Below are 18771 nucleotides of genomic sequence, written 5' to 3'. Positions count from 1 at the left end.
GAAAACAAAGCCTACATATGCCTAAGGGCAAAGCGTAAAAGACATTGTCACCAGCTTAATGAGCCTCAAATGGTCGCATCGACCAAAAGCGTAAGAGCCACTATTGCCAACCTAAACTTGAAAGCTTGAGGGTCAATATGAGCTCGAGTCACAACCCGATTCGAAGACTGGATCCAGAATAGCTAACTATTCATGCCTAAAGGCAAAGCGTAAGAGCCATTATCGCCAACTTAATGAGCCTCAGGACCACACATATAAAAGGTCACTTTGACCAAAGGCGTAAGAGCAATTGTCGCCAACACCCACAAATACAAAACTTGAGGGTCGATTGAGCTCGAGTCGAAACCCGACTCAAAGACTGAACCCAAAATAGTTAAAATACATATGCTCGAAGGCAAAGCGTAAGAGTCGTTGTTGCCAGCCTAACGAGCCTCAGGGCCGTACCATGAATTTTCTACTAGCTCAAAGGTCGAATCGACCTGGTTGAAATCTTGACAAACGGAAACACAGAAGACACAAATTGCGGGGTTCCCCCCTTATACATACAAGTGATAAAATACAAGCTCCACTTACAACATACTGTGAAAGCTATGTACACAAGAACAAGGCAGGAAATGAACGTCCCCCCTCGTTGACTACGGCCCGATGACCCCTTCCTCGCCATCTTCAACATCAGATAGAAGGAACTTGGCATCATACTCCTCCCCTTTGGCTTGCTTGATCTCTTTCTAGAGATAAAAGTCCCTGGCGTGGATCTCCTCGAGAACTTCCCTCCGGGATTTGCACCTCGCATGCTCCTTGCTACTGCTTGTACGATCAAGGCTCTCTTTAGTTCAGCTTTAGTAACAACAACACTCTTCAAATAGGCTGCCACTTTCTGTCTTACCATGGTGTTGCTCATCACAACCTCGGCTTGGACATTCACCACCTCGGTCTTCGCCTTCGAAAGCTTGGACGAAAGTCTTGCGATCATATTCGCCCGTGCAGAATCATTCGCATGAACGGTCTGGATTTGCACCTCAAGAGCAGAAACCATGGCTAGAGCACTCTCTTTGGCCGCAAAATGGGCACTTACATGCACCTACAGCTCGTTGAATTCGCGTTTGGCTCGACCAACCTCGCTCCAGCTCCTACGCCTTATTCTCCAACTGAAATATCAAAATATCAAGCCACCAAGATAAAAAGAGGAGTGAAAGCTAGCATGGAATGTAGGTACCTGTTTTTCTAGGCAGATCTCACGGCTCCGGCTCCGGTACACCTCGCGCTGCTGTGAAATCAGATCACTTTCTTTTTCCGCACAAAGAAACTTAAAGGATTTTTCCCTACCCAAAGCCTCTCGCAACAGGGCCTCACAGTGAAGCAGCTCGGATTTGAGCGTGTCGAAGGCCTACGAAAGAAAACTGAATGAAAAGAATGAAGAGTGTGGGATCCGAACGATCTTACAAAGATCAAAAACTCAACATAAGGCCAAGCCGCAGAGCCTCGTCAAAGGCCAAGCCAATATCCGATGGCTTACTACCTTCAGAAGGTAGCCGATCGACCGAATTGCTTCTTCTTAACCATTGAGAAGGAGTTGCCCCACTATAGGCTCCTTCACACCTGGAGCATTTTTTCATTTTCGTCGATCCTCGATCCGGAGGCCAGCAATCTCTCCTCCTCCCCCGGAGGACACGGCCTCATTTCGGAAAAATCTCTAATACCTGCAGCAGTTGAGTTATTAAGCCGACAAGAAAAATTCCATATTTATTAAACAAAACACCGGAACCTACCATGGCGCTTCGCCTCCCATCTCCCTTTGGATAGATCTTGCCACCGGTGCCTATCATAAATCGAGCAAGATGCCATCTTTTGATACCACTCGGCTAAATCGGGGAGCTCGTTCGATGACCAATGAGTTGCTACAAATACAAAACGGAAAGATATCATTACGAAGCCTGCCCCCAGTCAAAGCGATGATAGTTCAGATGAGACACTTACGTGTGAAGTTCCATTTCTCAGGAAATGGAAAAAAGTCTCTAGGGATGACATCACTCGTTCGAAGCTGAACGAACCGATTCATCCATTCACGATCTTCCGTCCTCTTCGCTACCGACGTCAGGAGCTCGGGTGGATCGACGCTGGAGGGCAATCAAACCCCGATAATGCAGTGGCCGATATAACCTCATGAGATGACTGAGGGTAAACTCTATCTCGGTCTTATTGGTGAAATATCTTATCATCTGTACTATTTTCCAAACGAAGGGGTGAGCCTGTGCCAATGTAACCCGATATCTCCAACAAAAATTAAGCATGACCCGACGAAAAAATATGCATATATATGCTCAAAAACCCCTCAACATATGTCGTGACGCTCTTCTCGGAAGAAGGTACTTGTAATACTGCACCTTCTCCCCATACGCAATCTTTTATGATCATTTCGAGGTTTTCCTCTCCCACTGATGAGATGATCCTCGACACATGCTCCCGGTGACCCGGAACATTGGGAGGCTTCCCCGGCGTGACGGCTTTCCTCGAGGCAGGGCACCCTAAGGCTCGCTCATTGGGCACTGACACTGTGTCACTATTGCCAACCGAATGTGGAGCACAGGAAGAACTCCCCTCTCCCCGGTGGTCGTACGTCGACGTAGCAGTCATGGCTACAATAGAATAGGAGGAGAAAGATGTGGATCTGAGCAAAAATTTTGATTGAAGCAACGGATGCACTAGCACAATATGCCAGGCTCTGTGGAAGAGATAGTCTATCAAAGCAGCAAAATCACCATTGGAAAGGCAAGTGAATGAATATATAGGGGCAAAGCAACAACTTCCCGCCTACCCAAAAAGCCAATTAATTCTGGCCACGTTAACATCACCTTCTCCTAGGGAAATGCACTGGCAGAATTGCCCCGGGCCCCCCCTTACCAAGTCAAGCAAATGTTTCAACCCAGCAGAATTCGAGAAACTGCGAGGCCTTAGGGGCTCCTCGGTATCGCCGGCACCGGCCCGTGAGAGGCTGTCAATTTAACCCCGGGGCATGGCCCAATTTGAGGGTCCTGATCGCTCCAAGAATGAACTTTGAAAAGCTAACTTCAAAGTCGAAAGTCTAAATCCGCGAAAGCAAAGGAACAAAAAAGAAAAACCGAAAAAACTGAAAGAAGAAAAGTCCCTCTTTGTACATTTCCAAAAACGTATCCACAAGAAACATCCTTACAAGATCCATCCCCCGGGGGACTGCATACAAAAGGAAAAAGAAAGGATGAAAAACAACTTGGGGACTACTCTTCATCACCACTATCTTCGCCCTCATCTGGGGCAATTAAAAGCTCACTCCAATTCGCGGGCTTCCTCAAGATCAACCGACAGATCGATGCCCCTGGATCCGATTGATACACTCAAATTACACTTTAATTAAATAGTGTAAAGCGGTTGGTGTGAAATATAATAACCCAAACAAGGTTGGGGTCGAATCCCACAGGGAATAAGTGTGAAAAGGTTACTCAAATAGTGTGTTATTTGACTAAAGTCATAATTCTATTTGGTTAATGGTAACAAGAGTATGAATTGAGTTTGGTTTGAAGAAATAACTAATTGTGATATTGATAATGTAAATAATTTGATTAAAGAAACCAAGGTTGTGTCCTCTTCAATGAAGTGTAATGCTATCAGTGTTAATATGATATATTTCTAATGGAAGGTTCTTTTGATATGCAAATGATTTCTAAATGACTACCCAATATTTTCTAATAGTTGGGTAGTATTTCCTCTTTATGATTTTTTCAAATATAAAAGAGTTGAAATTAAGAACAATCAATATATGCCAAATAAAACCCACTTATTCCTAAGCGATTCTATTAAACAATGTTTAAAGCCTTGAGTCTTTGATATTTACTTCTACCAAATTCTAACCCACTTGCCCAAGCAAAGTAAGAATTTAGTGGCACTTGTTAATGTTTGCAACCACCAACAATAAATGAAGAATGAGAAGTAAATAAATATCAACCAACCATTATACATATATTCAATGTTAAATACCCATTAACATAACACCCATTTAGGATCCACAACCTTAGTATTTAAAGTTAGCTACACATACTAGAATACAAAAGGATGAGAATATTTAATGCCATAAAGCTTACAAAGTGAAAGATTCTTGACCCAAAAGCTTCCAAAAGAGAGGAATATTAAAGCCTTGTATTGTAGCTCCAAAATCAGACAAGATGCCCCCACAAAACCCTAATAAATCTATTTATAGTAGGTCAAAACTCGGGACAAAAATCGGACAAAAATACACTTTTCGGTTAAATATGCGACTGCATATCTGTCGCATAACAGACATGTGGCCCGCATTCTTGACATAGCCATCGCATCTTCAAACCCTAGTTTCCAGGCCTTCATCGCATTCACATTTTGCGGTCCGCATTGCAGATATGCAATTGCATTTCGCGTCGCATTTTCCACTTTCAGCAACCTTCATGACTAGTTTGCGGTCCATTATGCGGCTCGCAAACAGGTTATGCAATCGCAAACTGGACCGCATTTCTTGCACTGAACTTTGCCCAACAATCTGTTACGGTTTGCGATTTCCTTGATCATTATGCGGCCAACATGTTGGATTTGCAGTCCGCATTTCCACATTTACGATGCATTTTTCTCTTTTATTGTCTTTTTGTGGCTTTTTGATTCTATTTCCACGCTCTGAAGTCCTTAAACCTTATACACTGCAAAAACACTAAAATTACATAAGTATAAAAGTAATTGCATCTAAAACAAGTTAAAATCTAAGCAATTTGTATTAAATGTGCCGAAATTCTCCGGCACATCAACACCCAACTTAAACTCTTGCTTGTCCTCAAGCAACTAAAACGACACTATCCTATTCTAGACTCCATCTAAAAAGATATGAAACAAAAATGACCGTGGATGGTCTTCGTTGTCAGTACTATAAGCATGCATTTTTGCTTGTTTTACCCTTCCTGAACCATCAATATTTTACAAAGAAACTAATCAACTTGTGAAACTTTTAGCCTCGACCAATTTGACAAAATGTTACCCTCAGCTGAGTGCACTTGCATTTGACTCAAAAACTCAACTTCTGTCCAACCTCACAATTCATGTGCCCTCACTAGAAAGAAAGTCCTAAGCTCACAATATTTATAATGACAACAAAAAGGGACGAATTCACAAATACAGTCACTCTCAAAAAGAGTTTCAAGTGTTACAACATACCATACCATAGGCTTGCCCTTATTTTAATTCATCGCTTTATTCTAAGAACGCTCGACTGGAGATCCCATAAGGACTTTTTAAGCTTGTAATGTAGGTTTAGGGAAGGTTCGGATAAGCATTTGGGTACAAGTGACTACACCCTCCTTGAACACTACTCATATTTTTCTTTCTTGTTGCTCTTTTCTTCTTTTCAAACCACATAGCCCTCATTAGCTTCAACTTTTCCACCATTTAGCCACCTCAACTACCTTTTTTATTCTCTTCAAGACTCATTATGTATATATACTCACAACTCTTATATCTTTTTCTCTTTTTTTCTTTTTATTTTTAATTTTGCTTTTGGAGCTTGAGTAGTTTCACATTTTGAGGTACACTTTCCTACGTTGCACAACCTTGCCAATTTACGGTTTGACACCACACCCCCAACTTAGGCTTTTAGCCTCAGTCTCAATGCTCAAGGAGGGATGGGTTCAAAAGAGGGAATTATTTCACAAAAAGGGAAAGGTTTGTAATGAGGTAGACAAACAAAAGGTTATAGGCTCAAATGGCGTGACTAGTGATACTATCTGTACAATGGATGGCTTGAAAGGCTAACTGGTTTTCCAAAAATCACAAAGACTGCCTAAGGTCATTTCTCCAACCAAATGTAATTATTATAAGCATCGAAAAACCAATCGGGCAAGTTCTAGATGGCAGAAGTAAACACAAGATTTATTTACACAAAGACTCACACACATGGCACACGAACTGTTTGGCTCACATAGTTTGAAGCCCTCGAGTCAACACTTGACAACTCAAAGCTTTCATCATATATACAGGTATAACTCTAGGTAGACATAGAGTCACAGAGCGAGCCTCAAGTTCATACAGTTGATATCTTTTTTTTTTATTAATGGAAGGGTATAGGCTATATACAGACACATATGTTTGAAATAGACAATTACACCAAACCGGTCAACATGCTTCATTCTACTGTCCTGGTTCTACTATTACACCCTTGGAAAAGAACCCGACGAAGCAAACCAAGGAGAATTCATTGCTAATTGCTAAAGATGGACATGCAACTATCTACTTGTTTTTGTTTTTTTATACACAAGGATAACATAACTGATGTACTACAAATACAAAATACCAATATATACAGAATCATGAAACACAAATAAATACAGAAGTTTGCTTATATAGCTCAAAAACATAAACATGTACAACAATTGCCAATTTCACAAAAATATATACAAGGCTACCACCCCCAACTAAAAAGCATGCATTGTCCCCAATGCATAAGAACGTAAAACAGAGTTTAGGGGCTCCCTGAGGCGCACTAAGCGCTATGGGATTCGGAAGACGGCTGAGTGATGGTGGGGTCACCCTCTGATGCTGAAGCTGGGACCGATGAGATCTCGGTCTGAGGAGTGACCTCCACTGATGGAGGAGGGATCTCTATCTGACCCAATATTGGAGCTGGGGCCTGTGAGCTGCTAGCCTTGCCTGCTGATGGATGAGTGGCCGATGGATCTGTAGGGGAGGGCCATGTCTGCTAGCGAATGTTCTATTGCTATTTGAATTGCTGATTGTTCCTCGTCCTCAACTGTAGAGGCAACAATCTGCTTGCCCTTCTCCTAAGGGCCGTCATCCTCTGTGGACCATGAATCCTCCTCATCCTCTCCCTCATATACCTCCTCACCCTCGAACTCTGTAGAATGTCCGGAATCCTCCTCAGAAGGAATCTCAATATGTGCAGGGGAGTTGGAGGCTGGGAAACCCCGACAGTCGGAGGTGCAATATCTGTCATCAGAGTGGAGAAGTCAAGATCCAAGCTTGGTGCTGTTGTGTCTGCTCCCTGCTCACCTTCCTTGGGCAGGAAGGATGATAGATAGAACTCCAAAGTCTGCATCTCGTGGAGCTCAGTCTTCATAGTGGAAACTTCCTCCCGGAGCCTAGGCAAGTCACTAACTTCACATCGCTCTATCTTCTCAACCCTTAACTCAAGCTGTTGCAGACGATCCCTGTAAGATGTTTGTTGTTGTTGGAGTACTGTCACTGAGGACTGAATAAGAGTCAAAGACTGTCTGATGAGGGTGGGCAAGTTCTTAAGAAGATGGTCTATGTTAGCATTGGCATGCTGAGCTATGAGACCAATCCTCGAAACGACTGGCAGTGCAGTAGGAGGCTGGGCAATGGTGGACTGAGAGGCGGGCTGTGAAGTAGAAGTGGATGCAATTGGAGATTGAGGGGACATAGGAGCCTGGGAATCTGAGGGCTCTACATCAACTGGACCCTGAGTCTGAACCTCTAGGGGAGCAACAATATCATTAATGCGCGTGATATTAATATCCTTCAGCGCTTTTCCTGTCTTGTCAGTGTGTGGCATGGTAGGGACTTTCACAGCCTTACAGAGGGCTGTGATCAAACAGGGGAATGGAAGTGAAGTGGCTACCTGCTTTTCCCGAATCCCTAACTCTCGGAAGATAAGAGCACCCACATCAATCTTGTTTCCTTCCATAATGCATGCAATGAGAAGAGCTTTCTCAATGCATATATAAGTCTCATTTCTTGACGGTATCAGTCGAGAGGTGACAAATCTAAGCCAAAACCTACCCCCTCGTGTGAGATCCTCCTTGTATATTGTGTGCACAAGGTTGATCCAGGCAGGGGTCCCCTTTGCAATCACAGATGCTATCCAACTCCGCTCATTTTCCCCGTTTGCCCATTTGGCGGCATACTCAGCTGTGCCCGGGCTCCAGCTAGGGAAGTAAAGCTCATTGATTATGTCACTATTGCAGAACACACTCTTCCCCCGAACCAATATAGTGTCACAAAAGATCATGTTGTACTTCTGGTGAGCAGTCCCGGAGGCTCCATACGAGGCATAAAACTCACGGACAATAGTTTCATTATATTCATTAGGCAGCTCAATGAAGCACTCCCATTTCCTTGCTTTGATGTTCTCCCATATGTGGGGGTACTGCTCTTGTAGCCCATTCATACTCAGTTGTTTTTCGGCCAAGATCTTCCGTTTTGATAGCCCTTCTCTATATAACTCCCTAGAACCTTCGACCCTAAACCTGAGCTGGAAGTCATCTCCTTGTTTTCTTCTTGCCTCATCTTTTAGGTTAACTTCGGGCAAGGTCTCCTCCTCATCAGACTGGGAGGTAAGTGTAGTAGTAGGGTTCGGTCGCGAATGTTTTGCTTGTTTAGTTTGACGACTGGAGAAGGCCCTTTTTTGGGCTGAGGATGTATGTTTATTGGGAGCCATATCTGCACGGAAGTGAAATGTGAGCGACATTGTAGGCAAAAATGAACAGAAAAATAGAAAACCTAAAAAAATTCTAAGTCTGCGACAGGTTATGCGATCGCATAACCACTATGCAGACCTCAATTGTATCACAAACTTTCAGACTGGTGAAATGATCTAAGTATGCAATGGGTTATGTGATCGCATAACCATTATGAGGTTTGCATAACCATCGCATACTTGATTGCTCAGAAAACAAAATCACCAAATGCGATCGCAAAATCTATCGCAAAGTTAGATTTGCGATCGCAAATTGGCCGCAATCAGCATGTTATAAAACTGGGTCTACTGTGTCAATATGCGGTGACTTTGCGGTCCACATATTAATTATGCGATCGCAAAGTCGCCGCATTTTGTCATCTTCTTCAGCTAGCTAGGGTTTACTTATGCGGCAGAAATGTGGACCTCATTTTAATTCTGCGAGCCGCAAACTTCATCGTTCCCAATGATTGAACTTAACCCTCAACAATGGCGGTCCTAATTTTTACTACCCAGCACCCCAAAATACACTACTTAACCAAAATCACATTATGAACTGACATCTAACTATAAAACATAAGCAATGCACTAACCGTTTTGCCTTCTCTATTCCTTTTTTTTCGTTTTGTTTTGTTTTTGATAATAATAATAAAAAAGTTTTATTTTTGTTTTGAATGAATAGATGCGAAGGGATGCGACAAACTTACCTGGGAGAATTACGACGGGCAAGTCACCGCATAACACACTATGCGACCGCATAAGTGTTATGCGGTGGTATTAAGTTGAGTTGCTGTAGGGCCAAAAATGCGGTGCACTATGCGATCGCATAGTGGAAATACGATACGAAAAGTGCACCACCTTGTCGTATTTTTATCACCAATTTTAGCCAGACACACTGTCTGGGTTTGCGACCAAAATGCGGTCCGCATAGTGAAAATGTGACCGCATATGTGTAGCAAACTTCCCAAAGTGATTTTTCTTCCCTTTCTCATGCAATCTTACCCCGTGTTATGTTCTTTTGAATCCCCTGCACTCTAACACACACTTTAAATTTCTCAATTAAATCTATCTAACAAAAATTAAAAATTTAAAGTCCAAAAAGGGTGTTACCACACATGGGTTGCCTCCCATGAAGGGCTTGATTTAATGTCGCGACATGATGAATTTGGCATTCCTTAGGATTCACTCATTGGTCGGGCATGGACCATCTTTGAGAGCCAATTGCTCCACCAAATGGTTTTCTCTATCTGTGCCCAAGTATTGCTTGACTCGTTGGCCATTCACTTTGAAGGTTCGGAGCCCATCCTCCGATTCTAGTTCCACAGCTCCAAAAGGAGAGACATTGACCACCTTGAACGGATCGGACCATTTCAATTTGAGCTTTCCCGGAAATAATTTGAGCCTCGAGTTAAAGAGTAAAACCAAGTCACCCGACTTGAATTTCCTCTTCAAGATCTTTTTGTTGTGGACAAATTTCATCCTTTCTTTATACACAACTGAACTTTCATATGCATGGCAACAAAATTCCTCCATTTCATTGAGTTGAGTTAACCTCAAATTTGCAGCTTCAGCCCAGTCCAAGTTTAACCTCTTCAGAGCCCACATGGCTTTGTGTTCCAGTTCTATGGGTAGATGAAAAGCTTTGTCGAAGACTAACCGATTGGGAGAAGTGCCAATAGGAGTTTTCTACGCCGTGCGGTACGCCCACAATGCGTCATCTAGTTTCCTGGACCAATCGGTCCTGTTTGCATTAACAGTCTTTGCTAGAATGCTCTTGATCTCCCGGTTGGAAACCTCAACTTGACTACTTGATTGGGGATGATAAGGTATGGCCACCGTATGTTTGACGCCATATTTCTCTAGTAACTCCGTGAAAGCCTTGTTACAGAAATGAGACCCACCATCACTAAGAATGGACCTAGGAGTGACAAACCGAGTGAATATGTTTTTCTTTAAGAATGCGGTCACACTTCTTGCCTTGTTGTTTAGTAAGGCAACTGCTTCAACCCATTTGGAGACATAGTCCACAACCACCAAGATATATTTCATCCCACAAGAGCTTACAAAGAGAACCATAAAATCTATTCCCCACACGTCAAAGATTTCTATCTCCATCACAAAGTGCATTGGCATTTCATGCCTCTTGGAGATTGATCCTTGCCTTTGGCATTAGTCACAAGACTTGACCATTTGATTGGCATCATGATAGATCAATGGCCAATAATAACCACATTCAAGAACCTTAGCCGCCGTTCGATTTCCCCCATGGTGACCCCCAACCGGAGAGTCCTAGAATGCCTTTAGAATTTGCATAATCTCTTCTTCTGGAATACATCTTCTGATGATGTTGTCAGCACACACACGAAACAAGAATGGTTCTTCCCAATAGTATTGCTGACAGTCTCTCAAAAACTTCTTCCTTTGATAGGATTCCAATCGATCCGGAATAAGGTCACTAACCAAGTAGTTAGCAATATCGGTATACCAAGGATCAAAAGTGCTAGAAAGTACCAATATATGTTCATCCGGGAATGCATCATTGATCTCAAGATCTCCCTTTGGTCTCCCTGCCTCTTCAAGCCTTGATAAATGATTCGCTACTTGATTTTGAGTTCCCTTGTGATCCTTGACCTTGAAGTCAAATTCTTGCAACAACAAGACCCACCGAATTAATCTAGGCTTTGCATCCTTCTTTTCCATGAGATAGCGAAGAGCAGCATGATCTGTGTACACTATCACCTTGGATCCCAACAAGTAAGCCCAGAACTTCTCAAAGGCATAGACAATGGCAAGAAGTTCTTGCTCAGTCACTATGTAATTCATTTGCGCTCCATTTAGTGTCTTGCTTGCATAATAGACCGGGTGAAGAACCTTGTTGTTACGTTGGCCAAGCATTGCTCCAATAGCTACACCACTAGCATCACACATGAGCTTGAAAGGAAGAGACCAATCGGGTGTGACAATAATAGGTACCGTGGTTAGCTTTTGCTTCAATTCCTCAAAGGCTTTGAGGCATTTCTCGTCAAACACAAATTTGGCATCTTTCTCAAGGAGTTTGCACATAGGATTTGCAATCTTGGAAAAATCCTTAATGAAACGCCTATAGAACCCGGCATGCCCCAAAAAACTTCGAACACCTTTAACGGAAGTAGGTGGAGTAAGCTTGGAAATAATCTCGATCTTTGCCCAGTCAACCTCTATACCATGTTTTGAAAATTTATGTCCCAATACAATACCTTCATCCACCATGAAATGGAATTTCTCCCAGTTGAGCACAAGGTTGGTCTCTTCCCATCTCTTAAGCACTTGTCTAAGATTGTTAAGACAGTGCTCAAAAGAGTCACCTACCACTGAGAAGTCATCCATGAAAACCTCTAGAAAATCCTCCACCATGTCGGAGAAAATGGACATCATACATATTTGAAAAGTAGCCGGAGCATTGCACAAACCAAATGGCATCCAGCTAAAAGCAAAAGTTCCATAAGGGCAAGTGAATGTTGTCTTTTCTTGATCCTTCAATGCGATGTTGATTTGGTTGTAACCGGAATATCCATCAAGAAAGCAATAGAATGACCTTCCCGCTAGCCGATCAAGCATTTGATCAATAAAAGGCATAGGGAAATGGTCTTTGCATGTGGCACTTTTGAGCTTCCTATAATACATACACACCCTCTATCCGGTTACCGTTCTTGTAGGGATGAGCTCATTTTTATCATTTTTAACCACAGTCATGCCTCCCTTTTTTGGCACACATTGCACTAGGCTCACCCAAGAAATATCGGCAATAGGGTAGACTACCCTTGCATCCAACCACTTGATTATTTCTTTCTTTACTACCTCTTGCATAGGCGGGTTCTACCGTCATTGATGTTTCACACTTGGTTTTGTCTCACTCTCCAATTGGATCTTGTGTTTGCAAATTTCAGCGGGGGATCCCTCGGATATCCGTAATTGTCCATCCAATAGCTTGCCTATGCTCCTTCAAGACTTCCAACAATTGTTCTACCTACACATTATTCAACAAAGAAGAAACGATTACCAGTAAAGTATCATTTGAGCCAAGAAATTTGTACCTCAAGTGTGGTGGAAGTGGTTTGACCTCTAGTTACGGTGTCTCAATAATAGAAGGTTTTGCGGGAGGAGTGTCTCTATTCTCCAAGTAGAGAGAGAGCTTTGCTGGAGCATAAGTGTAGGACCCATGCCCCTCCAATGCATTTACCGATTCCATATATCCTTCCATATCTTCACCATCAAAGTTCACCAAGATAGCCGCCAACGCCTCACCAAGGCATTGTTCTTCCATCTTTATTTCAACCGCATCTTCCACTTCTCAACAACATCAATCACCGAGATGCTATCATATTCATGTGGTATTTTCATACCCTTGCTTGCTTGGAATGTGACTTCTTCATCATTCATACGAAATTTGATCTCATTCCGTTCTGAATCCATTAGTCCTCTTCCTGTGTCTAGGAATGGTATCCCCAAAATGATAGGGATCTCTTTGTCAACCGCACAATCAAGGATTACAAAATCGGCGGGTAATTGAAACTTTCCCACTTTAACAAGTACATCATCAACAATTCCCACCAATCTCTTTATGGAATGATCGGCCATTTGCAATCTCATACTTGTAGGCCTTGGCATACCTAACCCTGCTTGCTTGTAAATGGAAAGAGGCATCAAGTTGATGCTAGCCCCATTATCACAAAGGGATCTTGCAAAATCATGTACCCCAATAGTACAAGGAATGGTAAAAGCTCCTGGGTCTTCTTTCTTTTGAACGGTAGATGTTGCAATGATGGAACTAACCCGGTGAGTCACATTCACCACTTCATTTTTGGTGGTTCTCTTCTTGGTAATCAAATCTTTCAAATATTTTGCAAAACCTAGAATCTCTTGAAATGCTTCCACAAATGGAATATTCACCGATAATTGCTTGAGAATGTCATAGAAATTTTTGAGTTTGCAATCATCAACCTTCCTAGAAAGTCTTTGAGGGAATGGAGGAGGAGGTCTAGGAATAGGTCGTAGAGTTTTTGGTGTCTCTTTTACCTTTTCCTTTACCTCTTCCCAGTTTTCTTGTTGCACTCTCAACTCTTTCGGAACCTTTTCAACTTCAACAACACTTGGCTTTTCAACCTCAACTTCATGTTCGTACTCTTTAACTTTAACCAGTTGTTCACTCCCTCCTTGTAGTACCTTCCCACTCCGAGTAGTAATTTCCATGACATGAGAAGTTGGACCACTCCCACTACCTTTGGGGTTCGCAATTGTGTCACTTGGAAGTGTGCCTTTTTGCTTCGAATTTTGTTCCCTAGAGAGGTCTCTCATTTGCATCTCTAATTTTTGAATGGATGCGGTATGAGAACCAACAAGCTCGGTCATATTCCTCATAGAAGTGTCGGACTTCTCTTGATTTTGCAATACCCGTTCGAGCATGCCTTCAAACTTAGACTCACTTGAGGAACCTACATTTGAATATTGACCCTTTGGAGAAACATAAGAGTTTGAACTCCCATTTGGGAAGTTGTTGTTGTTGTTCCAATTACCTTGATTTGAGCCTCCTTGGTCATTTCTCCACTATTGGTTGCCTTGACCTTGCGGGTGAGGCCTCCATTGATTTTGTTGTCCTTGACCTTGGTATTGTTGCCTTTGATAACCTCCTTGAGAGTTGTTGACATAGTTTGCCTCCTCAAAGTCTTCATTTTATATGGGTTGCATATCTTCCACCACATTTACTTTCTTTGTTTGGCTTTTTATGAACATCTTTGTCAACACATTGACATTTATGGCAAGCCCTGCAATCACTTGATCCCACTCTTGGTTTTCCTTGATCATGGTGGTCAAGGAAGGAGACCCATATGCAATTCCACCTGTGGTGTCCTCTGAGTGCCCTGCTTGATTATGCTTTGCTATTTTGTCAAGTATTTGTGTGACCCTTGCGAATGATTTGTCCATGAAAGATCCGTCAGCTGCATTCTTGGCTATATATTGGTTCATAGGATCCAAGCCCATGTAGAATTTTTCCAACAAGATAGAATCCAGAAAACCATGATTAGGAGACCTTACCAAATATAACATGAACCGATCCCATGCCACATGTAGATGTTCTCCTAGTACTTGCTTGAAGAAGAAAATTTTATCCCGGAGCTCAGACTTCTTACTTTGCGGGAACCATTTAGCTAGGAATACTCGGACAAGTTCAGGCCAAGAATGAATGGAGTTTAGTGGCATATTCTGAAGCCATTTCCTTGCATCCCCAGCTAGTGAGTACTTGAAACACCTCAACCTTAGAGCATCATCCGAGACATTGTTCTGCTTATGCATCGCACACACACCAAGAAGTTTCTAAGATGTTGTGTCAGATCATCATCAGTGGAATTCTCGAAAAACCCCTCCGCTTTGAGCATAAGAATTAAACCATGTTCCATCTTGAAAGTTGCAGCGCCAATGGTCGAAGCTATAATAACATTGGTATCCTCAATGTACTCCTCTATATCCGCAAAAGGATTTTCTTCCATTTCTGCCTCCATTTATTCTTCATATTCGGCCATGTTTTCCTATCAACACCAAGCAAAACAAGCAAAGTGTGATGGAATAGACTAAAACGTAAAGTAAAGCACACACTAATTAGTAATTTCAAAATCGTATTCCCCGGCAACGGCACCAAAATTTGATACGCTCAAATTACACTTTAATTAAATAGTGTAAGGCGGTCGGTGTCACATATAATACCTAATAAGGTTGGGGTCCAATCCCACAGGGAATAGGTGTGAAAAGTTTACTCAAATAGTGTGTTACTTGACTAGTCGTAATTCTATTCGGTTAATGGTAACAAGAGTATGAATTGAGATTGGTTTGAAGAAGTAACTAATTGTGATATTGAGAATGTAAATAATTTAATTAAAAAAGCCAAGGTTGTGTCCCTTTCAATGAAGTATAATGCTATCGGTGTTAATATGATATATTTCTAATGCAAGGTTCTTTTGATATGCAAATGATTTCTAAATGACTACCCAATATTTTCCAATAGTTGGGTAGTATTTCTTTATTATGATTTTTCCAAATATAAAAGAGTTGCAATTAAGAACAATCAATATGTGCCAAACAAAATCCACTTATTCCTAAGCGATTCTATTAAATAAGGTTTAAAGCCTTGAGTCTTTGATATTTACTTCTACCAAATTCTAACCCACTTTCCCAAGCAAAGTAAGAATTTAATGGCACTTGTTAATGTTTGCAACCACCAACAATAAATGAAGAATGAGAAGTAAATAAATATCAACCAACCATTATACTTATATTCAATGTTAAACACCAATTAACATAACACCCATTTAGGGTCCACAACCTTAGTATTTTAAGTTAGCTACACATACTATAATACAAAAGGATGAGAATATTTAATGCCGTAAAGCTTACAAAGTGATAGATTCTTGACCCAAAAGCTTCCAAAAGAGAGGAATATTAAAGCCTTGTATTGTAGCTCCAAAATCAGACAAGATGCCCCCCCACAAAACCCCCATAAATCTATTTATAGTCGGTCAAAACTCGGGACAAAAATCGGACAAAAATATCCTTTTCGGTTAAATATGCGACCGCGTATTTGTCGCATAACAGACATGTGGTCCGCATTCTTGACATAGCCGTCGCATCTTCAAACCCTAGTTTCCAGGACTTCATCGCATTCATGTTCTGCGGTTCGCATTGCAGATATGCGATCGCATTTCGCGTCGCATTTTCCACCTTCGGCAACCTTCATGATGAGTTTGCGGTCCATTATGCAGCTCGCAAACAGGTTATGCGATCGCAGACTGGACCGCATTTCTTGCACTGAACTTTGCCCAACAGGTTTGTGAAGCATTTTGCTCTTTTCTTGTCTTTTTTGTGGCTTTTTGATTCAATTTCCATGCTCTTAAGTTCTTAAACCTCATACACTGCAAAAACACTAAAATTACATAAGTATAAAAGATAATTGCATCTAAAAACAAGTTAAAATCTAAGCAATTTGTATTAAATGTGCCGAAATTCTCCGGCACATCACCGATCTCCTCTAGGGTCTCTCTCTTCGCCTCCGCCTTAGCATGACTAATAGCTCAAGCTAGCTTCTGCTCAGCTGCTATCAATACGTCACGAGCTATTTTATGCGTCGTGGCTGCATCGTCTAGATAAGTGACAACATTTCTTTCAACCTCGGACTTGGCCGCAGCCAAGGCATCAATCTCCTTACGAGCATTCTCGAGAAGATCATGGGATGACGCCAACTCTTCAGCCACTACTTTGCTTTGTTTCCTCAACCCAAATATCTCCGTGTTCAGTTGGCTAATCTGCAAACCATTCTACTCAACCTACAAAAGAAAGGTAAGCCAATTTATGTTGGAATACGGGAGCAAAGATCGGGTACACGCAGGGTGAAATACCTGCGCAGCAAGGTCAGTCTTTTCCCAGAGCGCTCACTCCAAAGCAGCTCGGAGCTCTCTTAATTCCTTCTCTCCCTGGGCAGAGTGAGCCTCCGAATCTCGCAGCATCGAGGTAAGTTTCTTACACTCCTTTTCATGGTAAGAAAGCTCCTTGCGGAGCCAAAGAAGGGCATGATCATACATATACTTGCAATGTGGCATAGCGGAAAAGTTAGAAAGACAAAGAATGACGCCCAAGACTAAAAGAAATACACGAAGGATGGCTATCACCTACCGCATAAATCTCTCCGCTGCCTTGATGGAGCCAGGAACGTCAAGACCGACACTATCGCTAACACCATCAAAGATATTAGCAAGGGAACCTCCCCCTTGGATAGGAATCTCTGCTTTGATGACGTTCGCTTCTAGATCGTCCCTCAGTTCCCCTGACGAGACCTAAAAGCATGAGATGAAATCATTAATGTTACCAATTTCTCCAAAAGGCAACCCATGCTCCTAAAAGCTCCGGGCCCTGACCCTTCAAGATCGATGGTAGCGGTCCCCCCAACGAAAACTGCGCCAAACCCGGTCGTGTGATCCAAGGCCATATTAACACCTTCCTCAAGGTTTTTTGGTTTACTGGACTGACCTGAGTCAGCCGTCCCAGACTCAGCAGCCTCCGATAGAGGCACCTGCGAGGCTTCTGAATTCGACCTCATCCTTCATGCTAACTGGCATTCATCGTCATCCTCATCCTTGGTGCCAGGATTTTCCCCTAAAGTTGAAGCAGAGGTCCTAGCAGTGGTTTGATGCTCGAGTGACCTGGGTTTCTTTACCATAGGAAGGTCGACAACTACCTTGCCTTTTCTCTTCTTGCAATTGCCAGGATCTGAAGCCTCCATCCTGCCACCAGAGGGTGGCTTCATCTCCATATTTTTGCCAAGGCCTGCACAAGTATGGTAACTATAATTTGTCAGCACAAGGGGCGCAGTGAGAAATGCAGTAGCGTAAATCTAAGACATAGACAGCAAAAAAGCTCTACCATGATTCTTGGCCACCCATCGCTCCTTGACCAGATCGATCCAAGACCGAGTATGATATGGGAACACGATGTCCAACTGTCCGATCCATCCCGGCAAGTCTGAAACCACCTTGGGGTACCAAGTAGTGGCTATGCGAAACGACAAAGAGGTCATCATTCCAGGGAAAGTGAAGAAAATTACAAAACATGGTTAATGGAGAATCGCTTACGCTGTGTGTTCCATCTCTCCGGAAAAGGTATCCTCCAGGTCACAATGATGTCCGAGGTCCTTACTCAGACAAACCTGCTCATCCATCCTCGGTCCTTCCCCTCATCGGTGCTCAAGAAAAATAATGTTTTGGATCGATGATGGGGCCTGATCAAAACTCAGTAAAATCGAGGGTTGTACAACCTGATCAAATGGTTAAGGGTAAAAACCTCGCCCGTAACCCTTTCGGTGAAATGACGGAGCATCAATACTATCCTCCAGATAGCGGGATAGATCTGGATGAGCGTCATTTGATATTTGTCGCAAAAATCAAGGATAACCAGATCTAGTTCTGGGGGAGAGGATTCATAAGATTTAAAGGACTCAGGACCCAAGGTGAACGGGTAGGTATTCACATAAAGGAGTCCGGTCTTGTAGTCCGTTATATTTTCATTGGGGCCAGGAATTTCCACCTTCACTTCCTCACCCCATCGGCAGTCTGTCTTCACTATTTCGATGTTAGTCACAACACTATGTATTGGGACACATGTTCACATCAGCCTGGTGTGGATGAAGTGGTATCAACGGTAAAATCTTTTGACATATCAAGCTTGGAGGGAGTACATTGTTCCAAGGTGGGCACTACTTTGGATTTCTCCTT

The 18771-nt window shown here is 42.5% G+C and overlaps 2 protein-coding genes across 2 annotated transcripts; both read right to left on the bottom strand.

Annotated features, from left to right (window-relative positions):
• Positions 1 to 9661: 9661 nt before the first annotated feature.
• Positions 9662 to 10084, bottom strand: LOC138869163 (uncharacterized). The gene has a single exon (XM_070146760.1). It carries the CDS (start codon positions 10082 to 10084, stop codon positions 9662 to 9664), a length of 423 nt encoding a protein of 140 aa, XP_070002861.1.
• Positions 10085 to 12784: 2700 nt separating this feature from the next.
• On the bottom strand, positions 12785 to 14187 carry LOC138869162 (uncharacterized). The gene is made up of 2 exons (XM_070146758.1): positions 14032 to 14187; positions 12785 to 13969 (listed from the first exon to the last, which is right to left on the bottom strand). Exons 1-2 carry the CDS (start codon positions 14185 to 14187, stop codon positions 12785 to 12787), a joined length of 1341 nt encoding a protein of 446 aa, XP_070002859.1.
• Between the last annotated feature and the right edge of the window lie 4584 nt (positions 14188 to 18771).

Source organism: Nicotiana sylvestris, chromosome 5, assembly GCF_000393655.2.
Source record: "Nicotiana sylvestris chromosome 5, ASM39365v2, whole genome shotgun sequence".
NCBI classification, from domain to species: domain Eukaryota; kingdom Viridiplantae; phylum Streptophyta; class Magnoliopsida; order Solanales; family Solanaceae; genus Nicotiana; species Nicotiana sylvestris.
The sequence above is the reverse complement of the archived record's forward strand: the minus strand, read 5'-3'. Positions and strand labels throughout refer to the sequence as shown.